Source organism: Colias eurytheme, chromosome 10 (genome assembly GCF_061535395.1).
Source record: "Colias eurytheme isolate Ceu_HAF_F1 chromosome 10, ilColEury1 Martin Lab GWU primary, whole genome shotgun sequence".
NCBI classification, from domain to species: Eukaryota; Metazoa; Arthropoda; class Insecta; order Lepidoptera; family Pieridae; genus Colias; species Colias eurytheme.
Genome location: NC_142989.1, coordinates 9,653,104 through 9,680,031, shown reverse-complemented (window position 1 = coordinate 9,680,031; position 26,928 = coordinate 9,653,104). Strand labels below are relative to the sequence as shown.

The window sequence follows — 26,928 nt, the reverse complement described above, 5'->3', positions numbered from 1 at the left end:
ACTATGTAACGAAAAAAACATGTTTAAATTCCAGCCAATAATTCCAGAGAAGCCTTCAACCGTCCAAACAAACAAACTCTTTCTCTTTTATAGAGAGATATATACAGATCCCAAATGATTCTTAAACTTTGCATTGATTTACTATGTTCAATGTTCAATATAGCACCACAATTTTTTTAAACTTTATTAAACTGAATTAACACAGGTAAATTTAAATTTAATGTTACTACCCACCGGTTTTGCAACTCCTTTGACAAAGTACAAACTTAAATCCACAAGTTGGCGGTTCTCAGCTCTATATTGGTCTTAAAATAAAAGTTTATCCGGCTATTTTCAGTGCTCGGTATTAGGTAGGTCATTTAAGGTTAATCAAATTATAATATATATTTTTGCATATACAATTAGGACACCAAGTCGAGTTTAAGTAGAGCTAATTAGCTTATTATGTATCGAACCCATCTATTTAAAAAACATAAGTTACTTAGTAATTTGTATGTTATATCATTTACATTAATGTTACATCTTCATCTAAAATAAACACCTTTTTAAAACCCTTTTTATGTCTATCGTTATTCAATATCACATAATGGTTTAAAAAGCTCAAACGACTATATTACATGCAAAATTTCAATAACCATACAGATTTATACTACATACTTTGAAAATTAATAAACGCAATGTAATAAAAATTACAAAGCAATCATTGAGAACCAAAAACAATGTATCCATCCCAGACCTATGGAGATGCATCAAAAGTTTTATTAAACCTTGATTGGGGCTGTCCGTAGTTACCATTTTGCTACGAATACATTGCCGTTCCAATACCGCTACGGGAGAGCTTGTTTCGTAGCGACGTTTCAGTAGTCAGTGTTCAGAATAGAATAAGTCGACTCATCCTTTCAGCGAGCTGAGTGTGGTGAGGGATTCGGCCGGGAGAGGCTGGCGTCCCGCGCAGTGGTGTTTCGACCGTCGCCCTGAGTGCACGCCGCGCCGCGCACACACACACGCACCCGCCGGTACGCGACACGCTCACACACGCATGACCCGCACCCCACCCCCGCGCCCCTTTGACCTTCAAACCTTCAGGTGGATAATGCGTTGCACACTTGACTGAAATGCTCGCGAGCAATCGTTATCCATCGCGGCTCTTGCATGCGCTTTTCCCAGCCTCTACATATATGTCGTAGATTATTTTCGATGTTTTTAGTTACGAATTATGAACGCTGATATTTCGTGAACATATTTAAATGAATTTCCCCGTTTTCTATTGATTACTTTTCACAATACCCAATATATCTTCTGTTTAAATATCACTTTTAAATGGGAAAATATTTCAATTTCAATGGAAATGAAAAATACATCCTTTTGCATTTAATCGTATTTCTCCGTAACACTTGTTGAATGCGAGGATAGAGCGAGCGAATTTGTTATTTTGTGGAGCTTTTATATTGAAGTATATATTATTACTCTTTTTATTTACCTTTCTCTAGAAGCACTTGTTGCTCATTGCTCAAACAAATTAATTCAAAAGCAGATTGTACAAAGCAGTAAAGTTTTATAGAGCTTTAAAGCTAGTTAGGATTTTATAAGTTCATTGTACTTCTTTACACAAGAATAGAACATAAATAGTGAAAAATCTTTAGTTTCCATCAATGCGAAGATTACAAAGTATTTGATTATTATTGAAGATTCAAACTACATTATTTATATCTGATAAAACCATTAGAAAATAGATTGAGGAATCGAATTGTCTAGAAAAATTGTATGCTTTCCTTCTTGTTTTACTGTGTAGACTTATAGTATTTGATGTTGTATTATTTTATTTATAATATTGTTCAAAAGTGTTTATAAATATGAAGAACAGTGTCATATTATACTAATTGTTATCTGACTGTTTTAATTGTGTCGTATGCAAAAGTTATGATTATGATAAATTTATTTTCATATGGGTTATTATATTATGTTTTCGTTTTCAAACCTGCAAAGTATATTTTATTTTTAAGTTAGATACTGTATTAAAAATAAAACTCTATAACAATGACAACAAACATATTCGTTATTTTAAAATGACAAGCAATTGCTGCCGTGCATTCATTTAAATTATATAAACCAAAGCGAAGACATTCAAAATCTTGATATAGACTTTACTTTTACAACATCAACATTGACAGTAAAACTATACAATTGAAAATATTTATACATCTTTCTTTTTAACAATCTCCGTCGAAAATACTTCCCAAGCTTTCAAATTTATACATCAGGAGCGATCCGTGACTAAAATCAAAAGGGGTTTCAAATCAGACCTGTCAAAAGTTGATGAAACGGCGAACTCTCGAAAAAACCTTTCATTTGCACTTAGAGAATCGTTTTACATAAAATCTCACTCAGAGGGTCTTTCTACACTCAGTCAAATATTCAGAAAGATCTCATTCGGATTTAAATTAAGCCTCCGACAACATTGCTTCGTCTTTGAAAAACTGAGAGATTCTAAAATGCGTAGATAAAAATTCCACAGAGCGTCTCAATTATGTTTAGTTAAGGAATTATTCTTCGAATGATCTTTGTTTTCTATCTTCGGCTTATTCAGTTCTTTTTTAACTTCGCTTTTAACAATAGATCTGTACCTATATTTAGAACCACTGCCCTTAAACCAAAATAATATGTTGTTTATAATGTGCAAATTAAAATTATAACTTTTTCGGCGTCTTATAATATCTACAAATCAGCTTCACACATATTCGAATACGATGAATTCTCGTCTTTTTGGTCGGAATAAATTAGACTAAATGCATTGTAATGGATTCCACAGAAATGAATATAACAATGACGAAATAATTACTCAACAGAAACACATAAATAAGGAGTAAATAATATGTCGTATGACCGATATTAACGAGGTTTCGTTAAAATGCCAAATTATTCAATGTTTAAAATGAAGTATAACTTAATCAAAGGAAAAATTATCATTTTAAATAAAACTTAATCAATACAAATATATGAACTACATACTTGTATGTAGTTCATATATTTTATATTGTATTTTTTATTTAATGTTTACCAATCAATTTACTTTGATGTAAGTACATAAATGATCCTGAGACCTGAGTTCTTCCTAATGAATAAATAAATAATAAATATTCCTTTGAAATTTTCTTCGATTCTTATAAATACCTATTGGTGTATTTACTGTTTATCGATAAAATTAAGCGCTTTCAGAAAATGTTGTCTATTTAAAAAGAACTTATTTACTTTACCGTCGATATAATAACCAAAACAAAGTAAAGAATAATTAATATTATAACTATTAATGAGAGAGACATTTCTTATTTGAAATTACATTATTATAACCTCACCATATAATTTTGAGAATACTCCATTGCAGTTTCAGACTTTTTATTACGCGTTTATCTCCACCATTGATTATTATAAAAATATATTTCCTACTACAGTTAAATACAGTTTTTCAGTATAATTCTGTAAAATTACTATCACTACATAGTATAAAACAAAGTCACTTTCTCTGTCCCTATAAGGATAGGGACATAGGGACAGAGATAGGGATGTATGCATGCATCTATGTATGCTTAAATCTTAAAAACTACGCAACGCATTTTGATGCGGTTTTTTTAATAGATAGAGTGATTCAAGAGGCAGAGATTTCAGAGGTTTAGTATATAATTTATTATGTTTTAGCCAAAGCGGGCGAAGCCGCGGGCGGAAAGCTAGTCATCTATATAGTATATAGGTTATCGTTTCAGTATAGTGTCGAAATTCGGACGCTTCTAAACTTACGCGTATATTTACCATAGTTTTATCGTATATTTTAATTTATTATTAACTACATTCCATCGATAAATCACATTAAATTACCATTTATTTATATTTATTTATTGACTTAGTCGCTGCTTTAAAGCCTTTTTGCTTTTCATCATCAACCCCATAACAAACCCATCGAATCTTATACTAGTTCAAGTTACTTCGCAGTTATAGCAGCCTCTCTCTTATCTATACTAATATTATAAAGCTGAAGAGTTTGTTAGTTTGTTTGTTTGTTTGAACGCGCTAATTTCGGGAACTACTGGTCCGATTTGAAAAATTCTTTCGGTGTTAGATAGCCCATTTATCGAGGAAGGTTATAGGCTATATATCATCACGCTACGACCAACAGGGGTGGAGCCACGGGGGTGAAACCGCGTGGAGCAGCTAGTAAATCTATATAGGTACTATGAAGGCTGTTAAAATACAATAACAACATGATTCCACGATATAATGAGATGCCCTTATTTGTCACAGCTGTCATCGCAATTTGCGTATTCGTTTATTTGAAGATATTTCTGAAGCTGCATTACTTGTTATTCGAAGATATTTCTGAAGCTGCATTACTTGTTAAAACTGAAATGCAATTTCGCTTTGTAAAGGCGTCATCGTAATGCTATCGAATTGCTTTTATAAAAGCCGATGAACATTTTCATGCGAGTATATTTTCTCGCGTTTGTGGACATTACTTTTTAATACGCTTTTCACCTGTATATTTGTATGTTATTGACTATTTTAGACTCACTTTCGATCCACATTAAACGGACAGCTTTGTACACTTATCAAGGATTGTTAACAATAGAATAATTTCATGTTTTTTTTAACCATGTTACTTATTATTAGTGAAAATGATCTTTACATGCGATTAATATCCGACAGTTTACAGTTTTTAGCTTGAATTTTACACATCAGTTCAGAACGAGAGCTAGAGCTAACCTTTCACGAACATAAAACACTGTAATTATTGAAAACACTTGAAGGTATTAAACCTTTTTAGCAAAAATAATATTTTCGTTCAAAATGTCTCAAGAGCGGTATAAAAATGTTAGAATATTGTTAACAGAAAACAAATCATCGAAAAACGTGGATTTAAATTCATTTAAGTTCATCTTTTGAAGATAAAAATTAATCCGCCGTAATTAACTCTCCGTCAAAATTTATCAAGATCAGACTAACGGTACTCGAATTGAAAGCTAACAAACATATAAATATACAAATATTAGAACACCAATTAACTTGACTTTGAATTCTCTTAGTACCCTTTTCATTTTAAATACACATTTTGAAGTTCCTACGAGTAAATACACAGGTTTTAGATTAACAGATAGTCAGAAAAAAAACAAATGAATAATAATTACAGAAATATCATAAAATTGCCCTTGCTATTTAACGAAACAGCCTGATGATTATGTTGATGATGAGGTGTCCTGTCGTACTAATAATATTATTATAATTACCATTATTCTACAGGAAGTTTATACTTTTTCATAAAACTGGGAAAGTTTTATAGTATTTATTATTATGTAGACTGATTGAAGTCTGTGCCAATCAGAAGTTAATATAAACATTTCGCTTATCTCGACAGCTGTTCGCGAAGTTGCTTTGAAATAGTAAACACAACTCCAAATAAAATAATTATCAACTTTAATACGACATTTATGTAAACATTCATTAACAGGTTTTATTTGTTTAGATAATCTCTGTATGTAATGTAAATAATTTTCAAAAACTTTTTATATTACATGTTCGAAAATTTATCCAAGTGACGAATAAATTTATGTTGTAGACTTCTTAATAATCATACTTGAGTAATTAATTCTATACATTCTGTATCATCTTCTTTACTAATACCCTTTTGTTTATAAATTAATACCTAAACAAGAGACCCAAAAAAGAGTAAAACATGTGTAAAAGAAGATACGAGACGTTTTCATTTCAACATGTTACAAATTTAGAGTACACTTTAGAAGTATTAAACAGGTCGTAAAATAAAGTAATTGGTTAGGTGAGTCGCAATACTCAGCTGTTACAGGATTTGGGCTGTTAAAACTAAGGTTTATAAATATCCTGAGTGTACGTCCCTTGTCAACGATACATAAATTCTTAAGCACCGGCTTTTCGTGTTAACATTTGTTAATGAAAAACAGCCTTTGGTCATTTGATCCCTTTTGTATTTAAATCTTTTCGCTCGCGATAATGGACTGACTTTGATGTGATATTTTTAGAGTTTCAGTACTTTACCTATTTATGATGAGATGTTTATTACATAAAATTTATCTTAATAGACGAAGAAAGTTTTTTGCCTGTACAAGAAAGAGACCTAATTAACCTCCACAGAGACTTGCTAGGTACTAAGTTCTAATACTCTTACGGCTTTTCAGAGGTGAAGCTTTTACTACTTTTACTTTTTAGGTAAAAAATTAATATTTCCATGAAATGTAAAATGCGGAGAAGCAGTACCTAGTTATTTTTCAATTAAATTATACAGTTATTTCTTTGATATTTTCTATTTAAATATCGAGTGTAGTGTTATGAAATCTATATTGTTAGACTATAATGGTCTTCACACATTCCCATAAAGTACTTTACTCCTCCATCATGGGCTTTGATCTGAAGCATACAAAAATAAACAACGCAATGGGAACAGCATAGTTTGGATATTCTAACACATGTTAACTATGAAACTGGGATTACAATAATTTCAGCATACATTACTCTATTGTGAGTATAGAGTAAATATCATTGCCCTACATTCGCAGCAATGTACATCAAAATCGTTAATTAATTCGTGCTACTGATGGAATGTTCTCGATCGATTACTTCTTTACGCTGAAGCTATTACATTTAATATTCAAGTTATATAGCGTAATTAAATACTTTTTAATGGATTTCCCTTAATTTTAAAAGCTTTAGATAGCTTTTATACTATTAAACAAAAAATATTGATTAACTTCATTACAACAGGTATTTATTCTCCATTTTCTTTTTATTTTTCAATCTCCACTTTTCATCAAATTTTTTTGGGAGGTTTAGGTGTTTAAACGTTTAAAAACATGCATACAAAGTAGAGAAAAATACTGATTTATAAGACAGAGCCATATTTTGCTTACAGTAAGGTTGAGAATTTTTTAATAAGAAAGTAATAAATAGTAGGTATTCTGCAACATGTGGTGATAGAAAATTAAAATGTCACTGTTTATGAGGACAATGTTTCAATTTTGTACCTACTAGGAAAGTTCTTTATAAAACCATTTCTTCAGATATTTTCAGTTTCTAAGGCTTTTTTATAGATCACATTAAATCTTATAATATAATCAGACATTAGCAATACATTACGATTAATATACATACTTATGTTAGGACATACAGACTTTTAGCATAATATTATTTACTAATATTGTTTAATTATAATATATCCAAACCGACAGAAAAACATTAAATATGCTCTAAATTCATGTATTTATTTATGTTGGTATTTTTTTCCCAGATTCTTTAGAACTATCATACTCTATTTTATTAATACGATATCTATTCTCCAAGCTCTTAAGTTTTCCAATATGTAGAGATTGTATAGAGAAATATCAAGCATTACTCTTATATGTTCCAGGAAATAGAAATATATCGAATAGAAATGTTCAAATCGTATACTTGTCCTTCCTATATCATTACTATCGATATCCGGGCTGTCCACCAATGAAAATGTTTATTGGAATAAAACTGTAATCTTTCTCTAAATTTTATGCGTAAAACTTTAACTCTAATTGGAAAATTATGTAGATTTAAATTAAGGAGTCTTGGTCTAATTAAGACCCCATATTTTTAATTCGATATCCAAGTTTTTACAACGTCGAACTCTTTGATTTTATGTAAAGCATAGGCACATAATATATACAAGTCACTCCGCGTTTTCATGTAGCTCGATAATCCTATGAAAAGTATTAAGAAACTTTCATGATCATTTACCTCGATTATTTATTACAAAAGTGTATTTTGCATGAAATAGCCGAGCTACACATAATATGTGTAACTAATATTATTTTGAGAACACCAAAACATTTACTTTCACGGCTCCACATAGTCTAATTGCCTTCGTGCTACGCCGAGCCGGTGCTAGTTATATAATCAACTCTTTTTAAGGCTCTTTACCGAATAAAATTGTGTAGAGTAGATAGCTTAGTGCATAGTATAAGTTTTATGGTAGTACAAACTGACTGTCGCTAAACAAAAATATAATGACTATGCCATACAATACTTGATTTATACTAAACATTACAATACAAATAGGTACTATTAATTAGGACTAATAAACGCTATTTGCATTTATCACTGAATTGTAATCCAACAATTACAAACACGCCTTGCATTCGGAAGCAACTGTTTACCTTATCATCAAAATAGAAGCGAATTAATACTAAATATTCAGTATTTCAATTCATAAACGTATATTATTAGTGCTGAATTTCACCGCCACGTTAAACGCGTACCTAATTAAATAGGAAATAATATATTTGCTGGCAATTTAGCAACGTTTCTGAACGATTGATGTAAACGGTATGTCAGATAGATTATTTACGTGTTCCCGTATTAATGACGTCCTAAAACTAAATCATAACAAATAAAAATTATGTAATATGACTGATGTTTTAATAAGTATTGTAATTGTTAACCAGAAAACGCTCATAATTACCAAGACCAAACTTAAACAGTTATTATTATATATTATATAAATATGTAACCAAACGACCTTATTCTTCAGTTTATCAAATTTTGCCTCAAACCAAATATCCAAACAATACAGCACCACAAATTACAAAGAACAATACAAAGGCTGTTAGTATTTAAAAAAGAAAAACGAACCTTATTTTAAGTATATATTTAATAAAAATTTGTAAAACAACACCATCAAAGCTTACAAATCCTATCTCCTTCGTTTACATTTTTATTGTTCTATTAACACGCTTTAGAGAATCCCTCGGTATGTATATTTTGAAAGGGGATTTGATATACAATGACTCCCGTCACGAATATTAAAATCACTTTCAATAACTCTATTGCTTGATTCATAATTTGAATTTATTCATAATTCGAAATCGAAAAATTCTAAATCGATTTTTTTCTATTCTTTATAAATTTATATTTATAAAGCATTTGAATGCCATAAAATAATAAATATCAATTTCAATATACATATATTATTTGATATTTTTGACTTAAATTAAAATATCGTAGGTTTTGATGTTTTAACTAATATAAAACTGCATCCTTGTTTCTTTTAGTTTTTATAAACTTACATACTTAATAGTATTATTATTTTATTAATAATATGTAATACTATTAGCAGAAATTAAAAGCAATACCTAAAAACAAAACAAATTAATGTTCATAACTTTTTGAATTTTGGATAGGGAAGTAAGTTAGCGCCTAGTGAGAGGAGAGTATAAATACTGATATTATAACCACTTTCTAATATCTATAGCTATTACAATATGAATAAAGAAGTTTATAAATAAAGCGAAAGAAACCTTTCAAATCGACAGTAATTAATCAAAGGAGGGAAAAACAAAAAATAATCCACTTTTTATTAACCGCATGAAAAAGTTCTCTTGTCTCGCGAGCTCTCTAAAAAGCCACTAAAAACAGTGCACTTTTGAAAAAAACCTTGACAAAAGTTTTGTCTTTTAACTACGTATATTTTGATTAGTTAAACTCCAACGAAGCTTTGTTCACAGTTTTGGAGTAGAAAATAGAATAAGGTTTCACTATTTGTGGTTTAAATATTTTGATTTATGGTTTATAAAAATCTAAGTGTACAGAGTTGTGTAGAAATATTTGTCATGTTGTTCGACAACTTTTCGAGTTTGAAATCTTTTGATTGGAAACAATATGATTTTATATATATTTTATTTTTATTAGTCTCTTAATTTTTTTAAAAGCTCTTTTAAATTACGTCGTCTATACAGTAAACACTTCAGTATCAGGGTCATGACAAAGTACCTACACTAAAATTTTATACTAAAAATGGAAAAACTCTACATACATAATCTTGTGTTTTTTTTAACGCAGCACATTGACTATCTTATTAGTTTTTGAAGGTAGTTAATATTATGTTAAATAATTATTTATTATATGAAATTATCTGCTACGGTCATGGTCAAATATATCCAATTACGTTACCATTAATTGAACCACATTCACTTCAATGTCTGGCCAATTCCTATTAATCTGGCGAATAATGCTCATTATGTTAATTAATATTGGCTTAGGGTATTGTAATTCGTCACGGATGAATTCTACACATACCCGTGGCCCTGTCGCTGATGCGGCTTGACGGAACACAGTGGGGTTTTGGTCGGTAGGAATCCGACATAACCCACGGCCTCTTCCCCGGAGGCCGTGGGTATCTATGCAAGATTTCCCCACTAAAAAAAAAAAAAAAAAAAAAGGGTATTGTAATTCCAATAAGGGTAATGAAATCTGTTGAACTTGTTTATGTTTTGTACAATAAAGCTGAATTTCAAACATGAAATATTTTCATAGTTTCAGTCCCTTTATTTTGAAACATATAGTCGGGTAAAATCAGAAACGAGACAATACTTTGTAGCTATTTTATGCTTATTGTTTAACTTTCTCGTGTTGGACAGAATTTCGTATTTATTGTAATGGTTGGATACAGAACTTAATTAGATTTTGTATAGTATTTTTAAATAGTATTATTTTGGAAATTAAAGCGATCGCAGTCACTATGACAGTCCCATTATACCTTCAGCTAAAATACTCTTGTGACCTAATTTTTGGAGCAGCATCCAATTTTGGAACTGGTGTGTCCCAAAATAAAAGGAAATTCCGAGTTTATTTAAGAGCATTAAATAATTTATAACACAACGTGCATATCTTGATTTTTTGTATTCCGAATTACAGTACGATTTCAACTTAAAAAAACATTCACACGGAATCAAGGAATCTTCTTTTCACCTTCAAGTTTAACAACACAATAAAATAGATGTAAAACTTCTATTGCAATATCATTCGCTCATAAACGGGCAGCAGACAGAAGAGACGAAACTTCCTAATGGGGTAATTAAACAACCCCCAGACCCTTAGGTGAAGTGATATTTAAGGCCCAGCGCTACGATGGCCTCCCGTTACTTTATGTTTTATTACGTCTCACTTTTGTTACTTCGAAGTTTGTTTTAAAAGCGTTATTTCAGCGAATATCGGAAAAAACTTCGAGTGTTTTATGTTTATGTGTTTCGTGCCTTCTGGAAAGGATTGCTAGAACATTGTTGTTAAGCAGGATTCAATACTACTTATTCACTTTTACTCAAGTACTTTTGTATCTTAACATTTTAACTGACTAATCTGTAAAGTATAAAAATATTTTTTTGTGTTTTTAATATTTTCTATTTTTGGACCTGTAACTATATTATAATATGTATGTTGATTGTATTTTCTTGTCCATTCACCCAAAAGTAGTATTTTAAAATAACTTAAAACTAATACATCGTATCGGATGTACATCGTTCTGATATTTATACATATTTAATAGCTAGTGTTAACAGGACACTAACCATTAATATAATGGTTACTCTATCACTAAATGACGGGCTGGAAACCCATTACATTTGCCGATAATAACATTCACTCAGTAAAATGACTTATAACCAAAAATTCGTATCAGAATAAAGTTTGTTGCCCGCGGGAATATCATTCTGATGTTAATTTATTTATTACTTTTGAACGAATTTTAGTATTGCGTCACTGATTAATGTAGTTTGTTAATTTTCGTTCTAGAAACATCGTAGTTATTAATACAAAGCGAATCTGTCTGGAAATATCAAGAGTGAGTGCTAAGTAAGCATTATTAAAGTAAAAACTTGTAAGATAAGTATTTACTTTTTAATAGATAGTTGTGAAAATATTTATCTTGTTATTACTAAGATATAAAGATTATATTATCCTTTTTATATCATGAGAAAAAAATTGTAGGGGACGGAATATAAACTTATATATGTTACTTCTTGTATAAACTAGAGTTAACTACTTTTATATGTTTATTTACAGAACAAACAATTTCTTAACTTAAATAATCATCTGGGCCGAATTTCTTGCAGAAGTATTTACTTTTATACAAAAAAATTGTCAGGGATCTTGGGAAATTGTCGCTTCATATAAAAATGTGTCAAAAAAATATATTACGTTGTAACATTTCAAATTGAAAATGTGATTATATCATTTTATACTCGAGGGCTTCAATACAAAGCCTACTTACCTTATCAAGATATTGGACTGTATTGTTTCCAACTTGGGTTGCCATCGGCTTATAAGTACATATATTATATCTCAATTATTATATGTTACTCTTTTTATCTCAGGCTTATTATTCTGTCAATGATATTTTATTATTTTCATTGCTTTGACTATTCGTAGATGTGAGTGTACTTTGAAACAAGAGGATTAATAATAAATACGTCGGTTTTATTTTACTATCACAAAATAAATGTTACTAAAAACATAATTAATTAAGATATGAAAAGAGCTACGTTTATTGAAATATCAAAGTTTGTTAAAACATTTAAACTCATTTCAGATTAATTTCAATAAAATTTTATATTAATTTGCGTTGATAGTAGATATTTTAAACATGACATGATTAAATAAATCATATATTTTCAGTATTAATATTGCAAATCTATTTAGTAATTCAGGTGTGAAATCAGGTAGAGTTAAATTCATTCATAAAATTAGTATCTACAAATAAATTATTAACTACATACCTACATATCTTATATATAAAATTCTCGTGTCACAATGTTAGTCTGCATACTCCTCCGAAACGGGTGGACCGATTCTCATGAAATTTTCTGTGCATATCGGGTAAGTCTGAGAATCGGCCAACATCTATTTTTCATATGTACCACGGGCGAAGCCGGGGCGGACCGCTAGTATGGAATAAATCGCTGCATAGCAATAAGACCGCCAATTGTTTAATTCATGTATTCTTAGGTTAAGTTTTATTGTAACATTCTCAATGAAATAAAGAATTAATAAATAAAACTATAAGCTTATGTAATATATTCAGCAAAAAAGGAGGTCCATCAATATTTACTGTTAAATAGACCTTACAACAGACTTTTAAAAGTAATGAAAGACAATCTACCTATAAATGAATGGCCATGTTTTTGAGTGCTCCCTAAAGCGTGATCTTAATTTAAGGGGACGGCTAGTCGCTGAGGCTATTATTGCCCCTTTAGAAGTCGAGTGAAAACGCTAAGTAATTCCTTCTAGATAATTCTATCAATATCTTTAAAACCTTTTATTCAATTCACTGCTTATCTTGTACAACGGTAAATGTTAGGATTTATCTTCGGTTCGATTTATTTTTGGATTTCTGTGTGTGATTTTCTATCACTGCTTTTTATGGTATTTAAGTATTGCTTTGACGTTGGCACGGTAGTATTAATTAGGAGCAATATCGTAACATGAAAGGGACTTTCTGTACTTCTAGTAGAAGTAAAAAAGAAAAAGCCTTTTGAGGTCACCTTAGCCTTAGATGTTTATTTGTATAGGACTAGAAATAGACCCCAAGATGAAAAGGTTAAATTACTTTCTATTAGCGTTTAAAGTACCCAAGTTTAACAATTTATGACAATACTCACAAAAAATCAGATCTAAAAATATATATTATAACACATGGCTTATATAAATTTTTTATCCTTCATATTACTTAGCGTAAAAGGCCATAAATATTTTTCTTTACGAATTAGCTGAAACTCCAGTTAGGTGCAAAAATTTTAACAAAGCTTTATTATTTCTGTTGGAAAACGTACAATGAGCCTCTCCATTGAATCCCGGTGCGCTCGAAATATGCTCGAATTTCTGTGCATTTTTGACTAAAAGCTAACCCAATAATGTAGCTTTAGATAAAACTAATGAAAGTCGTAAAAATGCTGTTATTTATAGAACAAAATGCTTTTGCCCCCCGACGTTATGAACATTCTTTGTACAAATTAATCGAATTTTATCGGAATGTGCTGATAAATTGTGTAAGTTGCGCAGCAGAAATACCGATCCAGTTTCTCTCAAAAACGTGGGTTTAATGTTTATTCCGATAATTACATTTTATCTCAACGAGAGAGGATTTCCAAAGCTGCTAACGATGTGTTACAATGTTTTGATGGGAATTTTTGCACGAGGTAATTAATGAAGCTTTTGATTTGTTTGCGCTCCACGGTTCGTTAGGTGACTGAGAATTAACCTGGCTTTATCTGTGTTATTATTATATATTACGTTGTTGTCGTTTACGACATAATTGGGATAAAATATTTCTGCTTTTTAAAATTTTCTGGAAAATTCCAAGATTCTGTGCGTAACTTATATTTGGCTTTATAGCTCAGTGTAAACGTTAATTAATAATTAAAAAAAAAATAATACATTCAGGTTACACAGAACCCGAAAGGACTGACAATTTTTTTTTTAATATCTTCATCATCTATCGCTCATTAATGGTTCAAAAAAGGGAAATTGAGTTGAAAATTCAAATTATTTTTAAGTAGGTAATTATGTCGCAACAATACCTTTTCCTTCTTATATGTATTCTTATCGAAGCGTCATGCCCTACTAAATATTATGTAATATAGCGAAGTTCATCATCATGTAGTAATTCATAAACACGGGCGTAAACTTTTTCGCCTTCGCGTGTTAATATCACAGAAACAGTAACCCACATCGTCACTCCGGCAACGGAAGGCAAAATATGCTAATAAGAGTTATAAGACACAATTTACGTTCCCGCAAACGCGCGTTATAACCCCGAGGCTTCATATTATTTTATATTCTGTTAAAGAAATGCAAGGTTCGTTTCAATTTAACGATTCCTCTCGTCGTATCTTTGAGTACGTTCTCGTGTATGATCATAATAATCTATTTCCTATAGGCTTTCATGGACCATAACCCCGTTTGATTCGGTCGAGAGCGGGTACAAAGGGATCTTAATATTATTCGATCCATTAGCGTTATGACCGTTCCGCTCTATTGTGCGTGTATTATCTCTTTTAATATGATTTATTTGGTTTTCTTGATTGAAATCGCAACTAAGCTACACTAGCTGCTCCGCGCGGTTTCACCCCTGTGGCTCCACTCCTGTTGCCCGTAGCGTGATGAAATATAGCCTATAACCTTCCTCGATAAATGGGCTATCTAACACAGAAAGAATTTTTCAAATCGGATCAGTAGTTCCCGAGATTAGTGCGTTCAAACAAACAAACAAACTCTTCAGCTTTATAATATTAGTATAGATTCTCGTCTTTATTTAACGTGAATCTTTCTGGGATTTGGAAGTGTTTGGAATATTAATGGCAAAAAGCTTCCAGGCATATCTGATCACCCTAAAAAATACAGAATTATGATGTAGGTATGTATTATTTCGTTTATGATGAAGAAACCTTTCAATTTGTTGGCACACTTTTATTATACAAGCTGTCAAATGATTTATAATTTAAAGTTTATATTGTTTAATTTTGCCAATAAATACTTTGTATTTATCTTAGTTAATATTAAATCGAAATTATTAACTATAAAGTCAGCTCGTTCAAGTTGTTTATTTAACAATATATTGAACGAATTCATGAACGTTTATTTAAGTTTGATTATGATGAAACTTTTCAATATACGAGAACATAATAAATATATTGAAAGCTTTTGAAAGCGTTCACTATCGACTCTACTTCATATAGCATAAATAATAAATTGCTACTACAAATTGAATATCGTATTTGAGAAATTATTTAAAGGAAAAAATACACTAGGTTTTCTTAAAAAGTATTGATGTTTTTTAACAATATTGTTAATAATAATTAATCAACATTACTTTTAATTCAAGCATTAAGATTCTTAAACAAATTTCATAGTTACCTGGTTTTTACATCTTAAAAATAAAAGGCAGGCTATAAGGTAATGGAATAGAAAGAAAATGGGTACTTTGTATAAAAGCGCTTTTAACTACCGAAAGGGGAAACTGAAAGTTAGAATGTATAATGACAAAACAGAACTAACTTTTACGCTTTGAAATTTTGTATGTATGCATAAAATTGAAAGACATTGTATGCTCTTTGATACGTCAAATTAGAGCTTTACGTTTTCATACTACGAGTGTAGTTTCAAAATAATTTTTCGGGCTTTCATTTTATTCGTATTAATTATTATCTGAAACATAATCAAGATTTAAGCGAATTTCATGAACCTTGACCGTGTGATAAATCATATTACGAAGAAGGACATAAGTTACTTTTAAACGAATAATTTAATGTGGTAAAATGGTCATGCTTGGACTGTTAGTTACGAAAGCTTTGGTATATCGCCTATACGAGTCATTAAACATATTTTATGTTACCCAAAGTTAGGTTAGACGTTTAAATTTTATTTCAAAATTCTACTCATACGTATGTATTTTAACATATTAAAAGGTCTTGTATTAGGTAATTGTTAGATAAGTAAAACGTGAGCTGAAAAAAAAGATTTATTGCTATCATAATTCAATTTCCCATCCCACCTTTTACCAACACTGAAAAGTTTCTATATATTAATAGTCAATCTCAGCTTCCCTTTTGCATTATACATTGTAAGGAATAGATCTAAGCCTAAGTATCTGTGAAAGGGTACAGACAGGCCACGTTCCAGCTATTTTCTAGCTGATTCTCGCGGGTCGAGGTCGGAAAACTGGGTCAAAGACGACCTGTTGATATGGAATCGTATTTTTACATTGTTAGACATTTTGATCTACTTCACTGTAGATAACGGGAATGGATGATGCTTGTGGGTTAATATTGCAAAATGAAATTCAGGAGGGCTGTAATTTGTAATACTTTTTGTGAATTTTAGGTTTTTGGTATAACGAGTTTTGTGCGCACTTTATAATTTCATATATAGGGAGATTATGAAAATTCGTTGATCTTTCGATGTTACTTAATTTATAAATAGTTTCAAATGCATTATTATTTGATTATTAACACTGGGTCTACAACTATGAACGATTTTTAGTGATAAATTGTTAGTGTTTTAAAGAAAGGAAATTTTATAAAAGCTATAAATGGAGCGCAAAAGCTTAAATCAAAAATTAAATCCCAAATGGCAAACGCAGCTGAGTAACTCAGAAAATAAAATTCAATTTGTACTTACAACAGCGTTATAGTAATTGCAGTTGATTTTCATTCTCCTTGACTTAGTAAGAAACAAGCGAAAAACGTATTTCTCGTATATTTCTCTTATGAATTGTATTTTTACTAACGATTTTAAAAAGCTTCTAACGTTTAGCTATAATAAGCTAAAAATTTTGAACGCTCGATGATGAATAGTTATTTTAAGATAACTGTTTCATGATTACTATTGCAAAATTAGCTAGTTCATAGCTAAATCAACAATGAATGATTATGCTTCGCTTGGGGCTTATAAGACTGATTTAATCAACTTAAACCTACTTAGAATAAGTTTATTTATTCAATCAGGTATTATCCTACAACCATTCTGGTCAAAAACGAGAGATTCGTCTCTATATTTCAAATCGATTCCACGGATGGTGTATTTTAACTCACTTAAATAATTCTATGAAACATTTACTGTACCCTTAGTTATTGTACCTAGGTAAATAGCTAAAACAATCCATTTTAAATTTCCGAGAAACTAAATGTCCGAGAATTCTTCTCTATGGGAGCTACTAGGTAAATATTCTGCGCTATGGGTAAATTTTAGTGTCTATATTTGTTCAAAAGTGAAATCTCATCATAAATTACTAAAACTAATTCTCGTTTTGTAGTCAATCTGTAACTCAACTAAAAGGACTTTTCTACATAAGATATGTTAACTGTCTATACTCTCTATTATAGGTAAATTAATCATAAATTATGTTGAGCAAGCAGAAGACTTATTAATTCTGTCTCATCTCAAGACAGTTTACTTTAATAAGCTTCTTATGTAAATTGACCGAATAAAACCAAAACGTTTAAACTACGTCTCAGAGTAAAGTCTAAAGCTGCTTTGAATAAATTAGCTCAGACGAAATTTGTGATTTCAAGAATTATTAAAATAATCAACATGATAATTTATTTTCGAGAAAATAAAACTTTCTTGAAATTTTCCTCGACACGTTTTATGTTGTGTATTTCTTTTAAATTGTAAGTTTCAATTTTGAAGAGTGCTATTCCAATACACTAAAATGTCTTCGTTTGTTAAATGTTGATCCATTAGTTTCATTCGTAGAGTTTAGTGATTAAAGGGATAGATTAAGTTTGCTTTAAATCAAGTAGGTATATATTAAATAGATACCTACATATTAGGTAGCTTTAAAGCTACTTCTATATCTTATTATATCAGTTATAACGAAATAAAACTTTGTGCTACCCCAGTAACGCGAAGCTGTTTCAGCTAATGAAAATATTATGTCACATTGTCACGCAATAGGTATATTAAAATATTTTATTATGAAGCCACTGCTGCAAATTTTTGACTTTTAACATTTGATATGCGCTTAAATTGTCGCTCCATTTTATAAAATCCAATATTTATGAACTTTCGCACCGATCACAATTGTAATAATTGGGTCACGATGAACGTTTAAATTGCGCTCCGAATTTTTCAATTCTCTTGAACCTTGCACTCAGACGGGTCACTTTTTCTTCGCTGAGAACTGTAATAAAAGCAACTGTAATAACAAACTACAAAAGCAAATAAAGTATACGCAATTCAATCACACGTTACGGAGCAAAAAGGCGAAACAAACGCCCCAACGGCCAACTTAATTGAGACCGTGATTGCTCACTTATTGATTTCACGTTACAATTGCACCGCTTCAGCCGTAACTGTTGTTCGTGTTATTTAATTTTAAAATAGAATAACTCTTGTTCTAAACAATGGTCACTATTTGTATGGTTTTACTTATTTAGCTGTTGCAATCATGCTTTTCAAAATCACTTGTTTTACCAGGTCCCGATTGTTACATGTTGAATAGTTAGCGCCTGCTATAATAATTTAGTAGTAGTTTTAAAAGTACATGTGGCTAGAATCTTAATATCTTATCCTGTAACCTTAAACCTAAACAGTAAAGAGAAAGCACATGAAAAGCAAGATTTACGTATAACGTTCAGTTTCTTTAACAGCAATGATGCGGCGTGGTTCCATGGCCATAGCCGGTGGCGGCGAGCCACTAATAGTAGTGGAGGAGAGTGGGATCGAGGAGTCAGAGTCTCCCCTCAGATGCCCCGCGGTGGCTCGCATGCTGTCGGAGGACCAGGAGTCTCCCCCCGACCCGTATCACCTGTCTCCCTGGCGAGACACGCGCAAGCATTCTCTGCCCACTCCTGCTTGTACGAGTGGCCCGACTGCTAGCCAGGTATATGATAAGTACCCGTATTTAAAGGAATATACTGGTAAATGCAACTTAAACTACGTGGATACCAGTCCTTGTTTCAAGTCAAAAATAAATCTAAACATAGTTTACTGTTATTAACATCTGGCGCCATGTTTAAGGAAAAGGGATTGAGTACGGTAGACATAAATCCTGAAGCTTTCAGAGTGGTTTATTTTTTTATATTAATATATGTATTTATTTTTACTTCATAAACAATACTGTTATCAGGTGCGTCGACTATCAGAGCGAGGTGAAGGAGCTGCTAAAGAAGCTCGTGAAGCCGCTTTTCTAGCCACATTGAGTCAGGCCCCGCCGACCCAACCTGGAGGACGAAGGTATATCCACGTATCTAAGTTCCACGATTAGTTTTTAATTATTCTAGTAAAAAAATATTAGAGAAACAATTAATTTCGTTTTTTCTGTAAAAAAATCTTAACCTGATTTATCTAATTTCGTAAAGGGTCATCAAAGGAAACCTCAAGAGTTTTCAAATTATTTAATAAAAATCTGTCTTACATTTTACTTACAAAAATTATTTTTCCAGACATTCCGTAGTCACAATCTCTCGAGTGCCCCAGGCGTTATTCGGTCGGGGACGCAGGGAATCCATTGCGGCTTTTCCAGCCCTAAGCCGTCGCGGTTCTATTGCTAAGAAATGTGAGTTATTTTAAAATTAAGAAACATGTTTAAAATAGCCTTGCTGTAAAAACTTAATGTGTTTTTGTTATTATCGCAGGCCCACCAGCTGTTGACTCCTTAGGAAGCACTCACAATTTGCAGCTTGACATCATGGATGATATAGTACAAGCGCGTAAAGTGCGTATGCGTCTCTGGAATACATCGAATGAGAAGGTGTGTGAAGTGCAACCGCTCGATGAAAAGTCACCAATGAGCGGTTCCGTGCGGTACACAAACCGCGGTCGTCGACATTCCGATTTCGTAGGCTCACCTTCAAATTTGCCCCCGATACCCGCTCGCCGTCGTGCTTCTGAAATGCCCCCACCTCCCCCAATTCCACCCCGCAGCGGTGCCGGAGTCATTTGCACTGACACAGATTTAAAACACATGCTCAATGCCCTTACATCGTCGGCTACTGAAATCGATTGCTGCGGAAAACCGGAACGCTCCAGGCAGCTCTCTGACATGCGATCCAGCAGTTTCGATGCGTCCACTTTACGCGAGAAACTCTCAGATTCCGGCACTACATGGTTCACCCGTCGCCATCAGACCTTAGCTACAAAGAAAAAGGAAAACGAAGCAAAGAAATTGAAAGTTACGTTTGCACCGGATGCAAAACCGGCCCCTGGAGATGCTGCAGCAGTCGTGTGGGATAAACCTTCTGGATCTGTTGTCGATGCGAGTGCTTTGGGAAGTGCTATAGAAGTGTTTCTCAGAAGAAGCAGCGCTAGCCCTGCACCGTCTACATCTTCTATCATAATAAAAGAAACTAAAACCAAAACTGACGCAGAAACTCGCACAAAGTTACGCGATGCACCGAGCACGAGCAAAGGAAACGATAACGAGCGCTGGATCATCACCAAGCCTGATGAAGAAGAAGGAGCAGGTGGCTGCGAGGCTTCGATATGCTCTTCTCTAAAAGATCTCTTCGTGTAAGCCTTACACATCTACATGCTTATATCAATTAAATAAATAGATAAATGTTCGTTTCCTGTTCGAGGGAAGTGCGCCTGTGACTATCGTTGCACGTATTCATTGTACCTTTATGAATCTCTGAAATCTGAATGTGATAGATAGCGCGCTGGCGCCGGTCGTCCTGAGTCGACTCACGACCGGCTCTAGCTCTGCAGTAATTATTTTTAGAGTAAATTCTATTTTCATTGTAAAAATTTTAATATTAGTGACTTATTAATGTATTAGATAGAGAATTGTAAGTATTTGTGATCGGGCGCGTATTTTCCAAATGAGCTGGCAAGCTCGGTCTCCCCCGCGCGCCGCATCCTTTATCCCGCCTTGTCCCCTTCAGAGTATGTGTATGTAACCTGATGTTAATATTTAAACATGTAATATTATCGTATAGCAAATACTGTAAAAAAGGGACGTCGGGAGAATTGTACGCTTAATAATCGAGGGTGACCTCCGGGCGCCTTTTATCAATAAAATTTTTATCGATGTTTTTGGTGTTTTTATTTTTCACATCCACTTTATAAATAATGAATACTGATGTTAATTTATTCTTCTGTACTTCATTTCATAATAATAGACATGGAAAATCAAGAGAAAGAGATAAGACTAGCAGTAGATATTAATTGATAACACCAGGTGTCCCCAAACCGTAACTGGAAGTTGCGGCATTATGCTAAGTGCAAAGGTTTAATAAGCTAATACAGGGTACATTACGGGGTCTTCAAAATTGCCACTCGAAAATATTACAAAAACATCACAATATATAAAACTGGGAACACCTGTACCATATTACATCTTTTGCTCTACATATGCTCTGTAGTACATAATAATATACATTCAATTAATATAAGGAACAAACTAAGTCGGCAAAGGCTGTTGATATACTTGGGTATAACCGCGAAAAATTGTACCGTTACATTCATGACATCATAACAAACGTTACATACATGACTGAATGTTACTTACATGACCATTATAAAGCTTAGTACATATATCAGTTATCTTTTCTTCCTAGCATTAAAAAGTTAACGTCGACACGGTGTCTTACACTCACACGACAGGAAAAAATGGAGATATAGGTAGGTAAAACCAATTCATATCATAAAATAATGAATTAAAACAAAAATATGCATAAATCAAAATTGTATTGAAAAAAATTGATATTTTTTCCGCTTTTTATTCCTTTCTGCATTTTTCGTTTGTAGTTCTTTATATTTCTCGGGATTTTGAACTTGTAACTTCTCTCGATATTTTTTTGCCTTTCGGCATTCGTCAACGCCATCTGTAATTTGATTTTCTCATTTGAAAAAATAATTAATAATATATATATAATCCAATGATATCTTGCACATCAAAATCCGTTCAGCCATTTAGATTTGAAAATATTATCGTCCTTTTTTCGCGCAATTTTTTAATAGACCTATGTGTTCTAAGCCTAACAATATGTCATGACTGTAACGTAACACATTTCGTTACACATCGTTACAATCATGACAAAAAATGCGGGCGACATAACCTTAAATTAAAATTACTACTCGATTGTGAATGCTAAGAACCACGAAGTAGTCTGATTCTTTAGTTTTATAGTAAACCTACGTAAAGATTTATAATAATAAGACAGAATATATATACTTACCTCGCAATCCAACACTTTAAATACCCTTTTTTCGAGCGACAAATCTCACATCAATACAAAACACCATTTCTCTCAAAGAAAAAATGGCTGCTTTTGTTTTTTAAATTTTGCCAGCATGCCAAATAGTGTTGCCACTCAATAAAATAAGAGAAGGATTCTGATAATTCCTATAGTATGGCAGTTAGAGACGTTACATACGTGACGTTACACACGTATAAAAAAAGTGGACAGTTTTTTAAATAATAATAAAAAAAAGATTAAGGCCTTGTGCATTAAAAGATTTTTATGTACATGTTGAATGAGAACCGAATAACTTAAATTTTTCATAAAAATGCGAGTCAGTCATACCATTTCGTAGGGGTTATCAGTTTTTGTCACAAGGGTGTTAGGTGGACAAATATTTTTTATATGGACAGAAAAGTGGAGCCAGTAAAAAAAATATAAAATAAAATATTTCTGCAAGAGATAGATTGAGTTTTATGAAATAATCTAAAAGAACACAAGCATACCTTTTATTACATATCTAACAAAACACTTGTTGTCAAAAAACGTTGATGCCATATGAGAAATAAAATGGGAACATTGAAAAAATAATTCATGTACAATTTTTCGCGGTTTTACCCACTTACATTATTTCTAGAAAGTTTTAAGGACATCATTTTTAAAGATTAATTTGTTTACAAACACATAATCACTGATATATTTATAGAATAAGTATTTTTGCATAACACACCGTAACAGCCGATTAAAAAAGTATTAATATATTGAACAACTGAATCATTCAGTACATACATTTACAATTAACCTACAATTCAATGGTATAAATAAATGATCAGTCACACAAAATAAAACTAATTTTTCAGCCGTATCAGCCTTTTATTTATAAAGGTCAACCGATGTAAATGTCACCGACTACATCACTTATACACACTCGGCTTGACAGAGGCAGGATGTGTGCTCTTTTAAATATCTACAAAAGTGTTATCTAACCGACCTACATAAACCAAGAAGCTAGACAATATTCTATGAAAATTCTATACGTAAGTCATAATATATTGTTATAAACATTAATTGAAAAAGAAAATGCAGTGAACCATGAGTGAACCTAAGTATTGTTTGGTTGAAGTAATTCTTAAATTGGGTTTTCTTTTTTTACTAAATGAAGTTACTATAACAGAAAATGATAATTTATGATCCAAGAATATTTCAAAATTAATCAAATTGACAAATTATAAGATGCCTACTTTTTAAACGTTACAAAGTTGTATTGCACTAAAGTATACAAATCTGTTTGATATGATTTATTTCTCCAAAATTAAGCACTAATTGTGAAGCCTAAACCATACATACATTATACTATTTAGTTACGTGTAAATGAGGCAAATTCAGAACGGCGTATGTCGTAGCCCAAGGGCTACCTAATTCGATTACATCTCTACTCAACTGAGATGAACCAATTAATACATTATGGGCCCTCTTCATAATGGGCAGCGTTGGCCCAACAAATGATCGTCGATGTTTGCTGCCATTGCAATTGCGGTGATTATGAATAAACATTTACAATGACGGCCGCGGCCGAATCTACATTTAGGCCTTCTATTCCACTATCGTGATTGCCTCTACTCGGCCAACGATGCCCATTGTGAAGAGAGCCCACATTCGGGCCAAGCTTCTAGGATTACGACACGAAGTAATCTGACCACACGTAGCTATAAGTAAACTAATGCCACTATTAATCTCTATCCCAAATGTCGGTTAATTAATTCGTTGAGTACACACATTTGGATGAGAAAATGTTTTTTGTTTTCTGTTTGGGACAGTGCGTTCTACTATTTATACTGTGGTTCTACGGTGTAGTTATTTACTGTGTAAATTACTATTGATTGCAAATTAACAAATTTTAATGATAATTTTATGATACTAACTAATACAACATATTATGATAAGTATATTCACAGGTATAATCTTATATATAAAAATGAATCGCAAAATGTGTTGGTAAGCGCATAACTCGAGAACGGCTGAACTGATTCCTTGAAGTACGAGGATGGTTCTTATGTAGAGAAAACGTAAATATGTACCACGGGCGAAGCCGGGGCGGACCGCTAGTATATTATAGTAAGTATCTACTAGGTACCATAGATACTATAATATAAATAAGTATCTACATTAGGTATATAAAAGCCATGTAAATGTTTAACAATCCCCACAAATCCATGAATTCCATTTTATTTTCTGTTATTACTAGGTACTATAGTACCTAGTAGATACTATAATAATATATTATATAACCACTATGGTCAATATAGTAGAACCGTTACATAATGTCAAACAAAATAGAGTCGGTATTGTATAGGTCTCTACCAAGTTTAATTAGTAATTATCTTTACAGAAATTGAATCACAAATGTTTCGAACTTTCTGAATATTATAGCATCCGTGCACGTTTATAAATTCTAATAGGTAATCGTCGTCTCGGGTAAAAAGTCTTTAAAAGTTAAAAATTACATCAACACAAAAACTTACACGACTTCATTACAAGAACGCTCACAATGGCGTCTAATAAAAGTTGTTTTGTAGATTCTCCACTTTTCATAAAGTTGTCGCCAATAACGGATGACAGGATCTCATTAGTACGGACTTGTTTCAAGAGGAAAATCTATTTGTAGTTATATTCTACGCAAGATATTCGTTCTGTCTTTTTGTGATATAATTTATTGTTTCTGAAGATTCTTTGGTTTATTGTTTTCACCTCAATATAATTCATAAATTTTGCGTTCTTTCATAATCTAAAACATTCTATATTTTTTAGATAATTTTATCAACCCCATCTATTGTTACTGACAATAGGATTATAACATGTCCACTGACATAGATTTTGCAAGTCTCCAAAAGGTCCATAGTTCCATATAGTCTTAATATTATGTAAGTATATTGAAACCTGCAATGTAGAACCTTTGAATATATAGAGCTGAATGAATCTTAAACTGGTCAGTGCACTTAATCTTATACGCTTAATGGATAGACCCTTTGTCACAGCCAAATCCCGCAAAGTACCAATATTGACGTTCAAAATAACATGAACCCTGAAATGTATAGAGACTATAAAGATTCTCATTTAAATTGGTTAAATATCTTTTACGGAATATGTAGATGGTGATATAGATACATCCTTATAGATTGCTGTATTATCAAAATACCGCAACTATAAATAAGTAGGTATCTACTATCTACATTATATAAAAGCCGATGTGTTAAGCCATGTAAATGTTTAACAATGCCCACAAATCCATCAATTCCATTTTATTTTCTGTTATTTGGTATTTTTGGAAAAAAAATGTCTCTTCTTCACAAGAGCTTTATTTCAAAGCTTCAGCACTACAGCTTAAGTTAACAAGAACAAATTGATGTCAAAAGCCGAGGAAAAAACACGCTTGAAAAGGCATAAAATATAACATTCAGCGAACAATGTCGCGACTAAAGTCTAAAATAATATAAAAAATGCAACTGTCCAGAAATCGTAACACGATATTTTTTTAATTAATTAGGTAGTTTTACTTTTCAGCTTTTCTTGGTTTCGGAGTATTAAGGATACGTCAGGTGGTACCTATACAAAAGTTATTAATTATTATATACGCTACTAGCTGTGCTCCGCGGTTTTACCCGCAGTGCTTCGTTCCTGTTAGTCTCAGTGAGATGATAATAGTATATAGCCTGCCTCGATAAATGGGCTCTCTATCTAACTTCGAAAGATTTTTTCAAATCGGACATGTAGTTCCCGAGAATCGAGATTAGCTCGTTCAAACAAACAAACTCTTCAGCTTTATAATATGTCTATATATAATAATCTACGACAATTAAATACACACAACAAATTGCTCTAAATTAATTGTAGACACATGTTTACCTACGAAGCGAGGTAACAATGTCAATATTTAACCACTGTAATCGATCGGGTGAGAATCTATTACGAAGATTTGTAGTACCTATTTTGAAAGTAAAAAATATTATGACAGAAGCACAAGTATTAAATTTAATATTTTAGTTTTATAGCATTCAAATGCTTTATGCCACGGAATGGCGAAAATGCGGGTTCGAATCCCGCCTATTGATCGAATTTCTTTTAAAATTTCTCATTACATAAGTATTTACAGATAATTGCTACGTAGAATAACCTAAAACTAATCTAGAACATCAGACCTAAGTCCTAAACCAAGCCTTATGTTACTTGTACAATAGGTTCCAGATTGTTCCGTTATTACCTAGTACTTTTAGACAATGTAAACTTTAGTCAGACTTTGGTCATTAAAATGTAACAAGTATGCGTAATTTGAATTCATTAATAATAATTTATCCAACAATTTTAACAATGAGTCTAATTAGTATAATTAATATTGTCAGTATTGCGATATTTTTGTTTAAAAATTTATTAAAGT

At 31.8% G+C, this 26,928-nt stretch overlaps 1 protein-coding gene across 1 annotated transcript; it reads left to right on the top strand.

Annotated features, from left to right (window-relative positions):
- Window positions 1-955: 955 nt before the first annotated feature.
- Window positions 956-21,338, top strand: kairos. Its single transcript, XM_090106416.1, has 5 exons — window positions 956-1,016; window positions 18,963-19,195; window positions 19,442-19,548; window positions 19,758-19,870; window positions 19,950-21,338. The coding sequence occupies exons 2-5, from the start codon at window positions 18,965-18,967 to the stop codon at window positions 20,825-20,827; spliced, it is 1,329 nt and encodes a 442-aa protein (XP_089962542.1). The 5' UTR covers window positions 956-1,016; window positions 18,963-18,964; the 3' UTR covers window positions 20,828-21,338.
- Window positions 21,339-26,928: the final 5,590 nt, after the last annotated feature.

What these genes read in the sequence shown, in the direction of transcription:
- kairos (XM_090106416.1), top strand. Translation starts at nt 18,965, where the DNA reads ATGATGCGGCGTGGTTCCATGGCCATAGCCGGTGGCGGCGAGCCACTA. An exon ending in GTGGCCCGACTGCTAGCCAG is followed by an intron (nt 19,196 to 19,441) that starts GTATATGATAAG and finishes TACTGTTATCAG; the next exon opens with GTGCGTCGACTATCAGAGCG. An exon ending in CGGTTCTATTGCTAAGAAAT is followed by an intron (nt 19,871 to 19,949) that starts GTGAGTTATTTT and finishes TTATTATCGCAG; the next exon opens with GCCCACCAGCTGTTGACTCC.